This window comes from Anopheles bellator, chromosome 2 (assembly GCF_943735745.2).
Source record: "Anopheles bellator chromosome 2, idAnoBellAS_SP24_06.2, whole genome shotgun sequence".
In the NCBI taxonomy this organism is placed as follows: domain Eukaryota; kingdom Metazoa; phylum Arthropoda; class Insecta; order Diptera; family Culicidae; genus Anopheles; species Anopheles bellator.
In genome coordinates this window covers 62507141-62525208 of record NC_071286.1, presented here as the reverse complement: position 1 = coordinate 62525208, position 18068 = coordinate 62507141, and the positions used below count along the sequence as shown (strand labels likewise).

General features: G+C 49.2%; 1 protein-coding gene across 1 annotated transcript in view; it reads left to right on the top strand.

Moving 5' to 3' along the window:
* Positions 1-17523, top strand: part of LOC131207842 (sodium/potassium/calcium exchanger Nckx30C) — a 61956-nt gene extending 44433 nt beyond the window's left edge. The window contains exons 3-7 of the mRNA XM_058200471.1: positions 6152-6359; positions 11359-11543; positions 16447-16704; positions 16894-17030; positions 17283-17523. Of these exons, the coding sequence (XP_058056454.1) occupies positions 6152-6359; positions 11359-11543; positions 16447-16704; positions 16894-17030; positions 17283-17523 (1029 nt within the window). The remainder of the gene's footprint in view (positions 1-6151; positions 6360-11358; positions 11544-16446; positions 16705-16893; positions 17031-17282) is intronic.
* Positions 17524-18068: the final 545 nt, after the last annotated feature.

Genomic DNA, 18068 nt, shown 5'->3' with positions numbered 1-18068 from the left:
TGCTGCCGATATGCTGCTGTCAACACCGTGGAGGAAGCCCGCAAGAGTAATGTTCGCCAAAAACGAACGTGAACCGTGAACATGCCACGCCACCATTCACTTCTCACGAACGACGGATCCATTTTTAACACATCGTTCAAGGATGCTTAACAATCTTTTTTATGATAATTGTCGACCGCGTCTAGCAACAACCGCCAGTCGTTGTTGGGCTCGGCTCAGCATAAGCTAAGCCCCTCCGCCTGATGGTAACCCGTTCCGAATGATACCCGGCAGCTTGTCCCTTTCGTTTGGTGGCCAAAGTTTTGTGTTTGATTTATGTCGAGTACGATAAGCGGAAAAGGCAAATTTATGCGCCATCTTCCGGCCCCAGCGAGCCGCCCCAGCTTTGAGCAGAATGAGTGGAAACATGTTGGCCGCAGAAAGTGGGCGTTACGAACGCGTTGGAACAATGGAAACACGCTGAAAACCTTGCTTGAGGTTCAGGAATCGTTTTGATAGCGAAGAAGCTTTTGCCTTTCGCTTCACCAGGCTCATCGATTCGACTTCGGACCCTCGGTTTATCAATCACCGGCGGGCTTATCTTTCGAGCGGTGGATACTTCCGACTCCCGGGTTCCGAACACTGTGATAAATCAGTCGGATGAACATTTTAAAACCGGCGGACATATTTTGTCAATGCTTTCACCGAGCACCGATTATCGATTCATGCCAAAAATCGCCAGTCCGGTTGCCCCCCCGTGATTGACACCACGTGATCCACGAGTCTCCACGGAGTCGGAGGCACTAGCCAGGTTTCCCACGGGAATCAAGATTTTTTAATGTTTTTATGCGCTCCGGGTCGCTGCGGTCGCTGATCGGTGCGAAATCAGTGATGAAATCTTTAAGCCACGATTAAATTCAATTTGCAATCTTACACCACAAAATGGGCCGAGGGATCCCTTAATGGGTGAAACGGACCCTGGGCACGGCCGGCAGAAACGACGGTACCCCTAAACACCCGCACACAATGACGCAGGACGCTTCGCAATAGAAGTTTCATAAATAAATTTGCATAATTTATACGACCACCAGCCACCGGTCTACCGGGGTCACAATCACTTGCTAATGATATGCGAAACATAACGGTCTGCCTGTGTGAGAGAGAGAGTATCCGCACGTATGTGCCCTCCACGAACAAGCCGGTTTTCCCAGCTGACCGATTTGCAACTATCAAACCATCGATCAGGCCACCGGAAATCGGAGCTCCGGAGGTGTACGTGTGCGCCTTAATGTATGCTACCGGCTCGCCACCGCCGGGTCATGGTGGCGTGTGTTCATTAATTCGATTTTAAATTAACGAATGGGAGCGTGAACTGAGCCACCGAGGCCCGCACTCGGGGATTAATAATTGATTCGGCAGGTCCCGTCTCGGCAGTGCAATTGCGCCCGATGCATATTGCAGCACCGAGGCAACGTTACTGCTCCGCCAGCTCCGGGCAGCGGTTCGATTTCGTCCCGGTCCGGCTTTCGCGATGCCAGAGATACTGCACGTTTTCACGGGCTCGAAACAACCGGCGAACTCAAGGTTGACACGCCGCTCCCCCAGGAGTCTAGCATTGCGGCGAACCACTAGCGCTAGGCGCACTCCAAAAAGGCAGTAATTAAAGATGCTAATATGCGACGGGTACGCCGACAGAATGAGGTCACATCCGATTAGGCCTCGGAGGAACCCCGGGCGCGCAGTTTGTTTTGTTTTGCTGACCTGTCCCCCGCACTCTTCCGAGGGGACTGTTCCGAGGTGCCTAGCTCTGTGCCTAGCGTCCAGCGGCGAGATGATTGCGAGCCACATAAAATCGATGCCCCAGCATTGCGCAATGCACCCTGAAGAGAAAAACCGGGACCGGCTGAAAGATTGGTTTTCGATGTTCGCACTCAGTGGGGAGCTCGAATCGGACCGAAAGGCACGAGTGGTAATGGAATAATAAATATCCACGCCGCATCGTACTCTCTGGCCCCGGCTGGGTGATTTTTCATGTTTCTTAGATTTCAATACACGCGTATCATTTCAATATCAGTTCCCCGCGTGCCGCCACGCCGCGCACATACTACCACCACTTCCGGGAGGGCCGCAACCCGCAAGGTCGCTCCGACAAGCTATCATTTTGCCGTCCTCATCGAATTCACCTTAGCGTAGCGATAGTCAAGAAAACGGCCCCCTTTAAGATGCCAGCAGAGCGAGAGCGATAGAGAGAGAGAGAGAGCGAGAGAGCGAGCAAGGTTTTTCCTAGGAAATTTTTTTGCCCCCCTCTCTCTCTTTCTCTCTAGTTCTCTCTTTCTCTCTCCGAGGGACCCGAACCCCACGTCCGTCGAAAATTCCCAACAGATCGAAAAGCTCGATTAATTTCCCACGACATTGAAAAGCTTCCCTCGCGAGAGTCGGTGCTGTGCGCAGTCTGCGTCTGCGCAAGGAAGCACACACACCGGCACACAAATACAGGCACCGAAAAATACACAGATCCCATCGTCGGTGGCACTCGTCCTCGAAGGACATTTGTTCGCCCATCGCCACCTGCAGCGCTGGGACCTTCGCCACGCGCTCTTCAGAAACCGCCTCTCCAACCCAAGGTTCCGAACACGAGCCTGCCCCAAACTCTTTGTTTATGCTCCCTTCAAACCCCACGCGATTAAATTATGCTCCGTTCAGTATCGGCCACACGGCCACTATGCTCACGCATACGAGAGCATCTGCAACGCCGGTTGGGAATCGAAACCGCTTCCGAACGGACGGAGATCATTTCGGTCGCTTGGCCACCGTCCAACACACGCTCTCGGACCATTGACGGGACGTGTCGAAATGGATCGCTGCATAAAGCATCGCCAACGTGTTGTGCCCAGTGCCATGGGACGCAACAAATGGGCCGACCGAGCGGGGTGGTGCGTGGAAAGTGCTCGGCCCGAATCGGTTTCTATTGTTGTTGTTGTTGTGGCCGTTCACGTGGCCTCTTGAGCAGGCGGCACTTTTCTATTTCGTGACCGACCGTGCGTGAGACAATTACACGCGCCGGGTAATTGCGTGCGTGTCCTGATCGCCACCGGGAGCCCGGGCATTAAAATCGGAATAATGTTTCGCCACTTTATCGCTCAATCGTTGTCATTGTGCCGGGCCAAATGATCGGGGGGGAGATACTACAAAAAACAGGGGTTAACACTTTGGCACTTTGGGTTCTGCATTTTTTTTTTCATAGTTTTCAATATATTCACTTTGGGATTGTATAGACCCAGCGATGGTACCATCCCTGTAACCACATCCAAATTGTTATCGGAAAAGTAGAACTTTTTCTCCTCCAAAAAATTGTTCACGAAGGTTTGCCTCTTCGTTGGACGAAATTATCTGGACTACATGTGAAATTTTCAGATGAGGGAACAAACGGAAGTCACTTGGGGCTAGATCGGGCCAGTAAGGCGGATGGTCTTGCAGTTCCAACCGTAAGCTTTCTCTTGTCCAAATGTGGATTTAAAAAAAACTCTGACATCAACTCACCCAAAATGATTGTTACGATAAACTGGCTGAAATTATGAAATTATCAAGAGACATCAATCAAGAGACAAGAGACAAGAGACAAATTATCAGAATATTAACAACCACATTCACTAGCATTTATTGACTAGTACGGAAACATATCCAGTCTCCGCCGTAGAGTGTCCCATGGACCGTCCGATTTGTTTGTTAAAATCAAAAACTTCAACCAAAAAGCCCACAAATGAGTTTTGTCTGCAGCTTTTTATTTGTTGTAGCACTTCAGACGAAATGAATATTTATGAAGCTCGCCAGGGCCCTCCAGCTCGCCAGCCCTCGCCAGTAGACTGGACCGGACAAAACTACACGGTTGGCGACAATATTTGGTGGCAATATTTTATTTCGTAGAATTTCCCGCTACCGTGTGCCGTTTATGATGCGCACCACTGCCACCGGCGGAAATACTATTTCCTTTGCGTGCCGAAAATAAAGTGGCAAACGGAACGGGGATCGCTTTTGAAAGTCGTCCTCCCAAACATACCGTATGCCAGCAAGAGCCGTTAAGCCGTGTGGCAAGATGCGCCACACGAATACACAAGGAGCGCCCGATTGTTGATGGCGTATGTTACACGTCGCATCGCACCTCAAAAGAAGCCGTGGGGACAATCTGAAAGGGAAATCCACGAACCCCGTCCGTCCGGCAACAATGGAGTGCCAGAGCGTGGGGCGACTCCACTGGCAGAGGTGCAAACGGCGGAGGTGATTGGCACGAGACTCCCCCGTCATAAATCTCCATAATTTCACGTCAAACTTTTAATGCCGGGCCATTTAATTTGTCCGAACCGCCAGGCGGTGGTCGGCAGGACGTCTTTGGTCGTCGAAAGTTTTCCAGCGCGCGTCCTTTCGTTCGTCGGTGCGATCTTCCCGATCGACACTTATGGTGGTCCTTGATGCCGGGTGGTGGAACGCGAAGAAAGGCACGCAAAGGATTACTTTCGGGTCCCGCACGGCACGGCCTTTTTGCAGGTGCCGGGCGCACCGTGGGTGGGTCGGACCGTCGTGTGAACGTTCTTTCAGGACGCACCCGGTCCACCGGGCGAAACGAGTATTCGAGTATGATTGGCCCTAACTCAGGGGAGTGCAGGTGGCTTAATTAGTCCGCTACACAACGTTCTCACTTTTATTTACCACCCAGCGCAGGAAAATGCCGTGGTCCGTGATGTTTACGTCCATCGTTCGGACTGAGTTTTTCGGAAAAGCAAATGCGAGGACGTTCTTTGTTACTTCAGTATGCTGGTGCCAACACAATCGTACCGTTCCGAGCCGAGGACCTACTTCAGTATTTTCGTTTGGCATTTGCTTGCGAACAGAGTGCAGAGTCGCTGCGTGCAGGTTTTAATTAATAAACGGCAACGGCAACCAGCCACCCAGAGACTCGTCCTCGTCGAACTGCTGGCGCTCGTCAAGCGAGGGTTGAGCGTGGGACATAAAATCGTTGGACCACTCGACGACGATGACGACGACGAAGACGACGAAAAATTAGTGCTTCGAGCTTTGAGCCTGGGATGATACTTGACAAATCACCGCGGGTCACCCGGCTTTTGGGAGTCACATTTCACGATCCTTATTTTCTGCTGCCTCGAATGTAACGTAGGAAAAGCGCTCGAAGCGGTTGACCAACCGCCGGATGCACCGACAAAAAAAAAACGAAAAACTCACCATCAGCCACCCCGTTCCAATCTCTTTGATCTGTGATCCAGCCAATCGTGTCCATAAACGTTTATTTACGAAGCATAAAGTAAACTCATTGGCGGACGAGCGATCAGCATAAAAAAAGCAGCACGGCCTCCGTGGGGCGTTCGAACATCGTTAAGGCAGTTCTTTGGCGTGTTGGCAAACCGGAAATGTTAAAAAAAAACCACACACGGACACGCACACTGGCCGATGGTAATGCACCAACCATTACGCAGCACACCCAGGACGATCGAGCCGCGATGATTGGAGGCCGTGAATCGGTGGCGGTGGCGAGAAATGATTTGTCAATATTGAAACCCACCGCCGAGTGTGCCGCCGAGGACATTACCGCCCGCTGCGCTGCGATTTTTATGCGCTCCACAACATCATTATGGCACCGAGGCTGGGCTGCGATCAATCGGAACGGTGGCCCGGAACACGCTGGTGTTCGCGATGTTCGATGCTGCTCGCCGATAAGCGATGGGACCATTTGGGGCGACACATTGGGGCCGATTCTAGGTTTTGTATTGCTTCATTTGGAAAACAGTCCCAGAAACATTTACTAAACGCCTCATTAGTTTTCTCGTTTCGTTCCATCTTTCGGTTTGATAGTTGTGTTTTGTGTTCCTTTCGTTCCGTTCCGTTCCGTCTGTCCGTTTAAGTTTAGTAACAGTTTGTGTTGTGTTTGTTCAACGCTTAAACGCTTTACCGCATCAACCCTATCGATAAGAGCCTCCGTAAACCGAAACCATCCAACCGAACTGAATCGAAAAGGGAACCCATCAGCTCACCAACCACTCCACCAAAAAGCAATTGGCCCACTCATCAAACCCCATTGGCAAATCGTCAACATCATGAACGTGTTTCGAGTCGGCTAACGCTTCCTTTTTTTCCATGAACCGTGAATCCGGCATCACCACAGGGCAATGCGGCCAACTCGTCGGAGACATCGATGGCCACGCAACCGGGTGGATCGGTCACGTCGAGGGCAGCCTCGGAGAGCCGATCGGGACCACCGGGATCCAGCAGTGGCAGCGTGCCGATCCACCAGAATCCTACCGCAACCGGGGCCAAATTCCGACACGGGCTGCTGCAGCTGATGATCCACACGATCGACCCACTGCACGATGGTAAGTGAACCAACGGCGGCCGCTAGAATGGGGTTCGTACCAAAGAGAGAGAGAAAACGATGACGAGGTCCGTGCGACCTGCTGGCTGCTGTTCTGTGTAGCTTCTACTCACCATCACCCGCCTACCACCCCTCAATGTCCTTCCTTAGTCCGACCTTCGAAACATCTTGTAAAGCCCACCACCGTCACATGCATCATTCATTTGCCAAGCTTTAGACCGCCCGTTAACTGCAACTGTGTTCCTTGTCGAAAGGCGCTCGATGTACATAAATGTTGCGTTTTCGTTGCCCACGATGAACACGTTTTCGTTGGGCGATCGTCTCCACGCGCACACACCCCATCGATCGACCGCAGCATCAATTCAATTCACCCCAAAACACAGTGTTTTAACGAAGCAAAAACAAATCCTGCCACGCCGTATCGTTTGAAACCCGAGCACCCCGTTTCAGTTTGCCAGCGCCGTTCCTGGTTTGTGTGCTTAGCTCGTCGCTTCATTATGCTAAAGACCGCTACGGTTCACACAAAAAAAACAGCAAAAACGCCGTGTATTAATGTTGCTGTCATGTACGCTTAATTTTCCAATTTTTCTCTCCCATTACCAACCTTAGTTCCACAACGAATCATAAATATGCGCGCTCGCATACATTGTCCTTTCGTTTTGTTTGGTTTGTTTTTTTTTGTTGCTTTGCCCTAACACCCGAAAACACTGAATCCTGGCTGCCCCGGAAATCATTAATAATCGTGTACGCCACACGTATGGGCAACAAAAAAGCGGTTGACCATGCGGAAAAACATCACCCACAAGAACATCTTCTCCACGCACACACGAGTTCCCGCACATCACGGAAAAATGGCAGACCGACGAAGCAAAAGTCAGCCATCGCCAGGACCGGCCATCGCTCGGCTCGGCTCGGTCGGTGCTCTGCGCTGATGTTTGCTTCGCGTGCCAGCAGCGGGTGTTTTCGTCCTTCGGAGTGGCGGGCTGGCCAACTGACCATATCCCAACACAACGGCCGCCCGCCCCAGACGGACGAAACACCCATCGGTCATAGTTTAAGTATACAGTTTGGAAGATTAATATGTTTGCCATTTATGATTAAATGGAGTAGAAAGTTGCGTTGCGGTTTGCGTTAATTGTTAGAGCTGTCTCTTAGTGTGTCTCGTTAATCATTTCGATTGGCCTAGCGAATAGATGCGTAAGATGCGTAACTCTGTTGGTAAAATGTAACTGAAACGGCACGAACGAGAGACGAACGACAGGTTGCAATCGCGCGGATGGCATGAGGCATTCAGGTAGTGTTGTAAGTTTTCTTCGTAAGCTTTTGCGATGATTTGACTCCCTCGACTGTCGCCGGCGTCGGCACCGGAACCGAAATGAATCAACCACTTCTGTCGCATCATGCTTTATCTATGCTTTACTGTAAATATTGCATATTCCGTAAACGTTCCATCTAGCCGCTACATCCGTTTCGTAGGTTCATCTGTGTAACATAAAGCTCACCATCAATCGTTCTAAATTGCTGAAATAAATGTCAATCGCTACCAATTCCACGAATTCCACTTCTTGCAGGCCAACCGCGTACCGAGCAGTAAACTTTTTGATCTTTCCGTGCTGCGGGAAATGTTTTGTAAATATTTTGCATGCCCACCGGGGAGAGCTGAACGCTGATAATCCCCTTTTTTGCATAATGAATGCGTCCACCACTCATTTCCACGTCAGACACCCGCCCGGGTCGCCGGGATCGCGACGCATTAGCGCCAGTGAGGATAACTTCATCTGACTGACCGACCGACGAATGTGGCCAGAAACGGTTGCATTTCGACTGGAGTGCCTCGGTTAGCTCCCGAATCGCCGGCAATAAAACAGGCAACAACTTCCATGTCAACTGGCAATTAATCTTACACCACCGGCACCGGGACCAATCTCAGGGACCTTCGACCGGACCGGTGCCTAATCGCAACCTCAACTGCTTATCAGGAGCATTTCTGCTTTAATTCACGTCCACCGAACGGCAAACGGCTGAAACAGCAGTTGAACGAGAGAGCGATTTCAAGCGAGCTCGACATCAGCGGGGCCGAGCCTTCGCAATTCGCAACGAGCAACCGGGAGCCACGAGAGAACGACCTTCAACAACCCTCTCCGGTGGCACCGGTAAATGGGTTTGAGGGTACGATTAGAGATAGCTTGAAAAATGTCTTCCTGTCCTGCCCGCTGGGAGGCCCGCTGTGCTGTGTGCACTTCAGGAGCGTGTGCACTTTGAAGTGTTTTTCTTTCGTTTTTGCAAACATTTACTTCCGGAGGGCACGGGCCATTACTGGAGCGCAGGCCTAGCGATCCACGGGAAAATATTGTGGCCGCACCTACGGGGCCGTAGGCGGCGTTGGGGTAACACTCTTCAAAGATGGAGAAAACATTAACACGCCGGAATGTACGGAAGGTTCTTTTAAGGTGCGTTTGTTAAATCAACGGACCTACAAATGGAGGGCTTAAGGTAACCACTCCAGTTCAGCCCAACCGCCAATGCCTATTGCGTACCGGGTACTTATGCTGGGCCAGTGTGTATGTTGAACCATCGACGTTAAAGGGCGCGCCTTCGCAAAAGGATGCACTTCATAGCCATCTGTCGAGTGCCGGGCGATGAGTGCACTAGCGATCGCGCTTCCAGGTCATCGCGCCAAAGAACGGTTTCGAATATCACACGCTCGCTCCTTGTGCTGGTGCGCCATTTTATCGACAGACTCAATGTCAGTATTTTAAACAGCGGTTCGTAAGGGTCATAAAATGGAAGCACATGTTGTTTGCCGTTGTCGTTTGTCGTCACCTCAACAGACGATAAACCTGTGCGACTTTTTGGCATCAAGACCATCAGTGGGACCCGTCAGTCTCCAGCAGTTTAAGAATCGGAACAGAAATAGGAGCACATTATGGGCTATGATCTTCATATGTTCCCGATACATCCGGTAGTTGGTGTTAAACGGTGAGGTGAATGATGAAAAGAATAACTACTTGATAGGACAGGTAGGTACGTTGTGCTGTGAGGATGCCGGATAACAACCGTGTAACCAGATAGGATGGGGTTGGAAAATGACTGCCAGGAACCAGATGTAACCTATCAATCTCTGCACAGTACAATGGAGTTCGGTGTAGGGTTGGAATCGTTTCGATAGGTTAGGTTATGCCTAGAGATGATGTAAGTTGCAGATCCTTTGCCCTTCGAACGCAAGCAATTTGTATGTTGAACATTTAACCGAAGGCGAATGCGTCTCGTCTTCCTATATGTTTTCTGAACTTTTCTGCGTTCTCAATAGGAAAAACTAGATTGGTCACTATAAGTTTAAAACTCGTACTTTTTCGGGCTTAGTTTCGGCTCCACGCAGTATTATGATTTTAGAAAAGAAGCTACACTAAAGACCCTGGTAAACTGAAGAAGGCGAGACAGATTGTAAGAGAGCCTCCGAAATATGGTAAAACTGTAAATTGGTGTAATTGATCACTGTGCCACCCGTTCGCTCGGATCCTAACCCCGCACAACCCGGTTTTGAGCTCGAAGCCCTCTTGTTTACTCGAGCCTAGGCAGGAGTTTATTAAAAAATCATACTTTCCGGTATCGACGAAAGACTGGGAAATGTTTCAGGATAACCTGCTCGAGTGCGCAGAAAGATCATAAACGATGCTCCTGAAGACTCCTGGCCTGGAGAAGAGTGATGTTTTATTCACAAAATATCACTTCAAACCGACACGTGGCCGTCCGTGGCCTCGAACCACGTGTCGTCGGGCCACGTAGCCCACGGCGGCCCCCGACCAGAAGTGCAACAATTTTCCGCAAGCGAAGGATCTCTCCGGATCTTTTATTCATTCGCCGGAATATAAATGGATCAATTTATGTGCCCCCCCGCCTCGAGGGTGGTCCGGCGGCAAACCGGCCAGGCGTTGGTCAAGCTTTGACCTGACCTTCCTTTAAATATGTGTTGTTTCCTGGCCCGGCACTGCGAGCGGGTGTGATACGTGCAGCATGCGAAGAAATAAAACGAATGCTCCGCAATCGCATCGACGGTGTGGCATCGCTCTCGAGCTAGGACGCTTGGTTCCGTTTTCCGGAGAAACATATTATTCAAATTATGCTTGCGAACGAACGGGGCCCCAGCCGTTACACAATCTGCTCACGTTGTTTAATCGAACTTTGTTTAAATACCGCACTCAAGCCTGTCGTCCTGTCGTGGAAGGGAAGGGCCGAAAAAAGGAACCTCGCGACCACGACACGACGGTCACGACGCTAACGTTGTTCTAATGTTGGGGGCCACGCAAATGAGCGTAACTTTCCCGTTAATTAAACTACTTTCGCCACTTTCCACCGGCGACCCGGTCCTGATTTGGGGCAATATTTCGTGGAACGACCGGGAGACCCGTATCCATCATCATGCATAGTTTGTAGTGTCCGCTAATGGTTATTAGATTGCAGTACGCTTTTCGTTGCTCACATACGCCGGGGAAGTCAAATCATCAGAAAAGTTTACGCTTGCGCCATCGGTGCCCAGCAGAAAACGGGCACGCCGTGTTTTTGACCAGGTTCGTGAACAAATGTGAATAACAGCATTTGTTTTGTACATAGAAACCGTGTGTTTTAGTTTTGAATGGTACTGTAGTTCGTTGTCCGTTAATCGTAAGAAAAGCTAAGCTAATGCCGTTTCAATGTTGAAACGTGTTACGTGTTACGTGTTACGCGCTGCCAGTTACCGTGGAATGTTCGTTCGAAGTTTGCAACTGCCACCACTTCCGGTTTGCCATCTGTCTGTCGTCGCCGCTGTTCTGCATTCGTTTCCTGTTCTTTCTGCCTTCTTATAACTAAAAACATAAACAAACCAACCAAAGGCCGAATGGCTACGAAGCAAACAAAAAACCACCACGTATCATGCTCAAAATTTGTTCCAGAATTTAATCCATAATTGGCAAATTCCATACTAACATTACGTAATAACATAATAAAAGATCCCGTTCCAGGTAAAGTCGATGAAAAGGCGACGCAGCTGCACGCGATCGCTTCGCTGAAGGTGCTGCTGGACGCCACCAAGCCGCAGCGGGGCGCCGCCACGTCGTCCGCGGCGAACCATGTTAAAATTAATCTAAAAGAAACCACCTTAGCTAGCGATCGTCCAAATGGAAACATAGATACAACAATTGATTCGGTAAGTAGTGCCGGCCGCCGGCTTCCGCTTTTATTACCCTTTCGATCATCAGGCTCAGCAAATGCCCTTCCGTAGCGCAATCGTCTCTGTCGTCGATTAATCATGTCCTAGTGCGAAAAGCATCAGTTTGAATCGAGAGTGAAGGGCGTGCAGATTCACTTGAAGGAAATAGTTTTAAAACAGAGGTGAATGTTTGCTCCATGTCCGTTCTGATAGAGTGAAACGGATCCGACCGACTCGGACCAAACTCGGCCCCACGGGAATCCGAACCCTGATGCAACAGCGATCGTCCGACTAAATTCCCGTGAACCGAAAGCGAGAGTTGATTGGCGAGAGCCATTTTCTGCCATTTATTGTTCTGTCCCACCGGGATTGCCAAGCAGCCAACATCCGGCAAACGGGGAAGGGGGTTCCATAGGACCACCCGCCTGGAACTCGATTAGTCCGTGGGCCCAATTTCAATTGCATCCGGCGACCCCTCCCGGGAGGTGCCAAAGACACTGGATGGCCCATTGGGGCCCAATGGTTGTTTTTGATCACCGCTCATTCCGTTTCTGTCTATTTTTAGTCTGCCCGTTGCTGACCGCAAAACCGGTGGCCCTTGGTCCTTGCTGGCTATGCAAAGTGGTGTGTTGTTGCGAGATAGTTGTTGCCGCAAACCACAGCAAAGCAAGACACAGACTCCTTTTGTGACACGGCTTGGCATGCTGCCCAACGCGCTACGGTTCCGGCTGGACTGGGTTGATTGACAACTGTCTGCCGGGTGGGGGCCAGTGTCCGCGAAAGAAAGGATTCGAAGAGCGAGAAAGGACGCAGCCAGCGGCCGGGAAACGTGAAAGCTTGGAGACCATCCACTTCGGGCGTCGCAGCGCAACTGTTGCCGGCCTCTAATGAATATTGCATGCCGCACTTTGGCCGAGGCATTCCCTGGCCGGGCGTGGAAATTGAATTCCAATTTTTTTCTGATCCACGTTTACCCAGCTTCGCTTGGCTTGGCAGACACCGATTGCTGCCGAGCGGGAAAGTCTGTAAAACTGAGCGCTTCCGGTATTCTCGGACTATTTCGGGCGGGCATGATCTGTGTCTAGTTTTTTCTTTTTATTCATAAACTTTACCAACATGAAATAACGGAGAGCAGGGAGAGCAGGGAACGCGACAGTCTGCCGTTCGTTGTGAATTATAGGAGACGAAATAATTCGATTCTACTGCAGCATTCCCCGTCAAGGAGCCGTCATTTGGCGTAAACTGGTGTTGCCTTACCACGAAAGGGAAGAATCGATTTAAGCATAAATTTCGAATGTTCGTTCCATAAAACATTGGACGGTGTTCGTGCTGGAACGTTCGCGGTGTAATTTTTCGTGTTGTTTGAGATATGTCTGCCTTCGGGTAGCTTTCGGTTTGAAAGCATGGAAACGTTCGTCTAGGCATGAAAATGCCAAACAAACGGAATTGTGATCCAGAGCTCCTATAGAACCGATCACTGCCGATCCTCCAAGTAAGCGGATGATCAATCTATGTGGAATACAAAAAAAGGTTTCAGGAAAAGTTCTTTTCGCACTGTGGAAAGCAGTTAAGTTCAAAGTCTAATCTTAAAAAACATATCAGGTTAATGCATGAAATAGGAAAAACATGCGCAGACTAGCTAATTAAAGGCGAAGAAAATCAATAAATTATTGCAGAACACGAATACGATGGCTGTTCAAAAAATTTTGCGACATTTGAATTTTCGCGGACTACGTATATTCGATTTTCAATTTTCTTGTGACGTTATTACACAGTGACTTATGGGGTAAGATTCGTCCATTTTGAGTCATCAGTCAATTTTTACAGTCATTTTGTTTAGGCTTGGCCCATCGCCGATCCGGGTGTACGTATCGGGCGGAAATTCAAATGTCAAGAAAATTTTTAATCAGACCACTTCTATTGTAGTTCGCTGTCGATGGTCATCTCATGTTGTTGATACTTTCCAAGACAATGAGATATGTTTCATCAACACCAAAGTTTCCAAAGTTTTCCCAGCCAGCCGTATGGAAGTCGTCTTGAACACCATAACATGTGGGATATCACTTCGCGACTCTAACGAAAGAAACACAAGACACAGGAGCTTTGTCGAAGCATTTCTGAAAAAGACCAACACGTCCATCAGGCATGCATAGTGGTTATTCCGCCGCTACCAAAGTAGATGTCATATTTTAGTCCACTCACGGTCGTACCGCCTCATGCAAGTATAATCGGCCAGCGTATCAGTGAATCAATTTTTCACAATCTTCCACAATTTCGTTTGCTTCGCTTCGTCTTCTGCACACCGGCATCGAACCGGGGTGCTGCTCGTCCTACCCCTGGCCAGGATATTTAGTTTGAAAGATATTGACTTTCGGTGACAAAAAAGAAAGGTTTCCCAGGCTGAAATTGATTCTCGGGCAGACAGCCCGGCCAGGGCCGGTTGAAGTTTGCGCTGACTGTTTGGCCAAACTTGGCAGCCGCAACCACGTACTGGCCCAACACTAGCTAACCTCCTAGCGGTCCAGTTGGGGAATCTTGCGAAAGGATCCGTTGGATGCCTGCAGTACTTCACTTTATCGCCCGAGCTACTGCCATCTTCGGTAGGGCCAACCCTTGGTGGTTGCCGTGAACAATTCACCGACTTTCAGATCGATTCGTGTTCTTTTCGTCTACTTCGTTCTCTTTGCTTCTGGCTGTTCGACGAGAAGCTTTTCATCTAAACGTGTACCATTGGCTCCATTTGTCTAGTGCAAACACATTGTGCTGATTTTGGCATTTTTCCCGCGCGCACTCTGCTCGGCCAGAAATTCGGTCTTTTTCCTGGCGCCCCCGGGAAAGGAGGTACGGGGAGTGGAAACATCACTTTCCCGACCGACTGACGTTTGTTTTCAGGAGCGGCGACGGAACCCGAATGGTGCTAATCCAGTGTCTGATGTCTGCAAAATGGCGACAGCGAGATCGTTGCTGGTGATGAGATTTGAATAGAGATATGCAAATGCCGTGCTGGCTGGGCCGTTTGCTCCTGCCGTCGAAGCCCGTAGGGCCGGGACGTCCCGGACCTCGTTGGAAACGATCAAGATAGGCCGTAGAGATGTGGCTCGAATGTGGGATGATTATTGAGACGATGCCACACCATCCACACCTCCTACCGCAAGGACCTCACGCTTCACGTATCGGGAACGAACTGGAACGATCAAGATTGAGGTTCCCGGGTTGGGCGGATTTTTTCGAACGCCTCCCAAGCTGTGGCTCTATCTTCCGCACTTATCGCAGCGAAAACAATAGCCCGTCGTGGACCACCCGGAACCGGAAGCCGAACCCTCGGTCCTGTGCCTAAGTGTGCGGCGATTTTTTCGAGGAGACAAATGTAATGCGCCTGAAACGGAGAAAGTGGGACACCCGAAACACGTGACGTAGCGTAGAAGGCCAGCCTACCAGCAATCTGCAACGCGTTCCGATTCCGTACGTCGATCTGATGACCAAATAACGGAAGGCGATGGAGAAAATGGGCAAAACATTTGTAACGTGACCTTAGGAAATGAGGAAACCATGAATAAGGAGGCGACTGGAGGGGTCATCAATAGTTGATGGTACTCTTGGTCGCCCATTGCCCATTCGAACGGCCGGTAGCGCACATAGCCGCCATGACAACGTGTCAAAACGGGAAGCGGAACTACGCTTTAATTCACGCCAGAGAGAAAGGAAGAATGTGTGTTCCTTTTCAACTGCAAAAACGAATGTAAATAACAGTCAAATCCATCAGGAATGCGAACGGCCAACCATTGTTTGTTTCACTGCTTTTTTGGGCTGGTACACGAAAGAAACTCTCTAAATTCAGAAATCAGAGATTTGAAAATCTTCACGAGGACGCAGGACGCTTAATGGGACACGACCCAAAAAAGGTCATCGGAGAGAACCATTTTCAAGGGCACCGTTACTTTGGGTGTTATGGGCCTTGCCACGTGTTTTCCATGGACGGTGCGTGCGATCGTTAAAAATGGCGTGAAACGTTCGTCTCTCGATTTCGCTTCGTTCCAGTACCCGCTTTAAAAATCAACCATTTATTTTAGTGCCCAGGTCCGTTACTTTGCCGATGGTAGTGTTGATAGGAATTTGTTCGCAACCCTACGGAATAGTGGACCTACAACGGCCTGGCGAAGACTTACCGCCCACGAAGGATATTTACTAATAAATGAACATTTTTAACGCAATTATGATTATGTTAAATAGAAACTAATGACGATATTAAGATGTATGGAAACAATGTTGAAATTGATGCACACAGCACTGACATGTTGATAGGATTAAAAAATCCTAAATAATTAAATTGAAATAATCCTGATAATCCATTCATCATATTGCATCCTTAATCATGTTTGCAACATTGAATTAACACAAAAATTCTAAGCGCCTAAGCGTCTCGCAAATGACAGTTCACTGGTCAGGCGGTTCACTGCTCCAGGATGGGGTTGTATGTCCCCAGTCTTATCCAGACTCTCTTACGAACCCACCTATCATTCACATAGTTCAATCGGATGCCTTATTTGTGAGGTTCAAAATAATTGCAAAAATTAGTAAACGCCGCACTGAAATTCATGCTTCAAGAAGCTCCGTAGTTGGGTTGCCGCAGTTGAAGTACTTCACCTTGCCCTAGCATATTATTTATCTGGAGTAACACCAGAGATGATCTTTATTAGAACTAAAACCTCAAACCTCAATCTTTAACTAAACCAACTGTAATAACTTCGTCGAGCCCACGGTCACCTATTCTTCTCAGGTACTCTTGGGTCCCAAATGGGCCATCAAATTATGCAGCTAAACTTGATTCTTCCAGGAATAAAGTAAAATAAAGTGCAACAGCAATGAGGTAACATTTATCTATTGAACACTTCCGTTGCAGGGTAACGAATTAGAGGAGGAACCACCAGAAGCACTGAGCATGTCGTGGCCAAAGGGTGCCAGGAAACGAATAACCTACCTACTAGTAGCTCCAATTATCTTTCCTCTGTACCTAACACTTCCCGACACCAGAACACCGAAGGGCAAGAAGTTCTTCCCTGTCACCTTCATCGGATCGATCCTGTGGATAGCCGCCTACTCGTATCTGATGGTGTGGTGGGCGACCGTCATCGGTGATACCTCGAAAATACCACCGGAGGTAAGTCGGATCTCGGGCGCGGTCCTCGTTCGGATCCCGATTTCCGGCCCTAAGCCCGGCCCTGGTAATAAAACCTTTCTCCAAAGGTTCCCATTATCCCGTCAAAAGTTCCCAGGCAACTCCCGGCCATCGGTGCCACACCTAACCGTCTAAACTGACCCTCCGTCGCTCCCTGTTCTCTGCTTTCAGGTTATGGGACTGACCTTTTTAGCAGCAGGTACCTCAATTCCTGATCTTATCACGTCTGTGATTGTGGCCCGCAAAGGGTTCGGCGATATGGCGGTGTCCAGCTCCGTGGGCAGCAACATTTTCGATGTGACAGTTGGGTAAGTCTACTTCGCCACTCTGGTGTCTGTTGGTCGCACACAGAGGTTATAGTTTATTGGCGCCGTGTCTCTTTATTAAATAAAGTTGAACACATCAGTGCACCATTAGGTAGTTATTTAAATACGAATGGTCGAAATTCTACGATTTAATTCGCCTTGAGCACTCGCACTAATGATTTTAATCCAACACCATCCAATGAGCCAAATGGGCGCGACGCTAATGGACAACGTTTCACTTTATCTGCTTTGCAGCCTTCCAATTCCGTGGCTAATGTACGGCATGATCTACGGACAACCAGTCGAGGTGAACTCCGTCGGGATGGTGTGTTCGATCACGATCCTGTTCTTAATGTTGCTGTTCGTCGTCATGTCGATAGCTTGCTTCCGCTGGCGAATGAACAAAGGCCTGGGCTTCACCATGTTTATGCTGTACTTCGCATTCGTTGCCGTTTCGCTCATGTTCGAGTACGACGTGGTCGTGTGTCCGTTTTAAGCCTTGGGCTGACCACATGCCTATACATACCATACCAAGTAATACTCACACACGGAGGAGACTAACATTTACAGACCAACCCAAACAGCGACGCTGTAAATGCACTACCAAGAGAGACGCCTACGGCCAGCACCGAGGTACGCGTACGCGTTACCGTTACAATAATAATGAAACAATGCCGAGCAAGGACTCGGCAACCACCGGTTGAGCGGGGTGCCGAGCCATTGCCGACGACGCTTCACTTCCGCTAGGCATTCACATGAGATTGGACAATTAACAAGTAGCGGATGATGTTCTGGGGGTGATAGGAATTCACTTACCACAGACATTATCAAAGCATTACACGATAACTATATAGAGCATACGGAGGAAAATGTAAAGAAAGAGAATCTAACGGCAACAAGGAAAACGGTGATAGAGCGAGCAAGGAAGGTGCGAATGGAGCATGAAGCAAGTAAATGGACAGAAACCAATCTTTTTAACAAAGCAAAGCAACGGTTATGGATTTCGATAGCACACGTTCAAGAGTTAGATAGTTGAAAAGA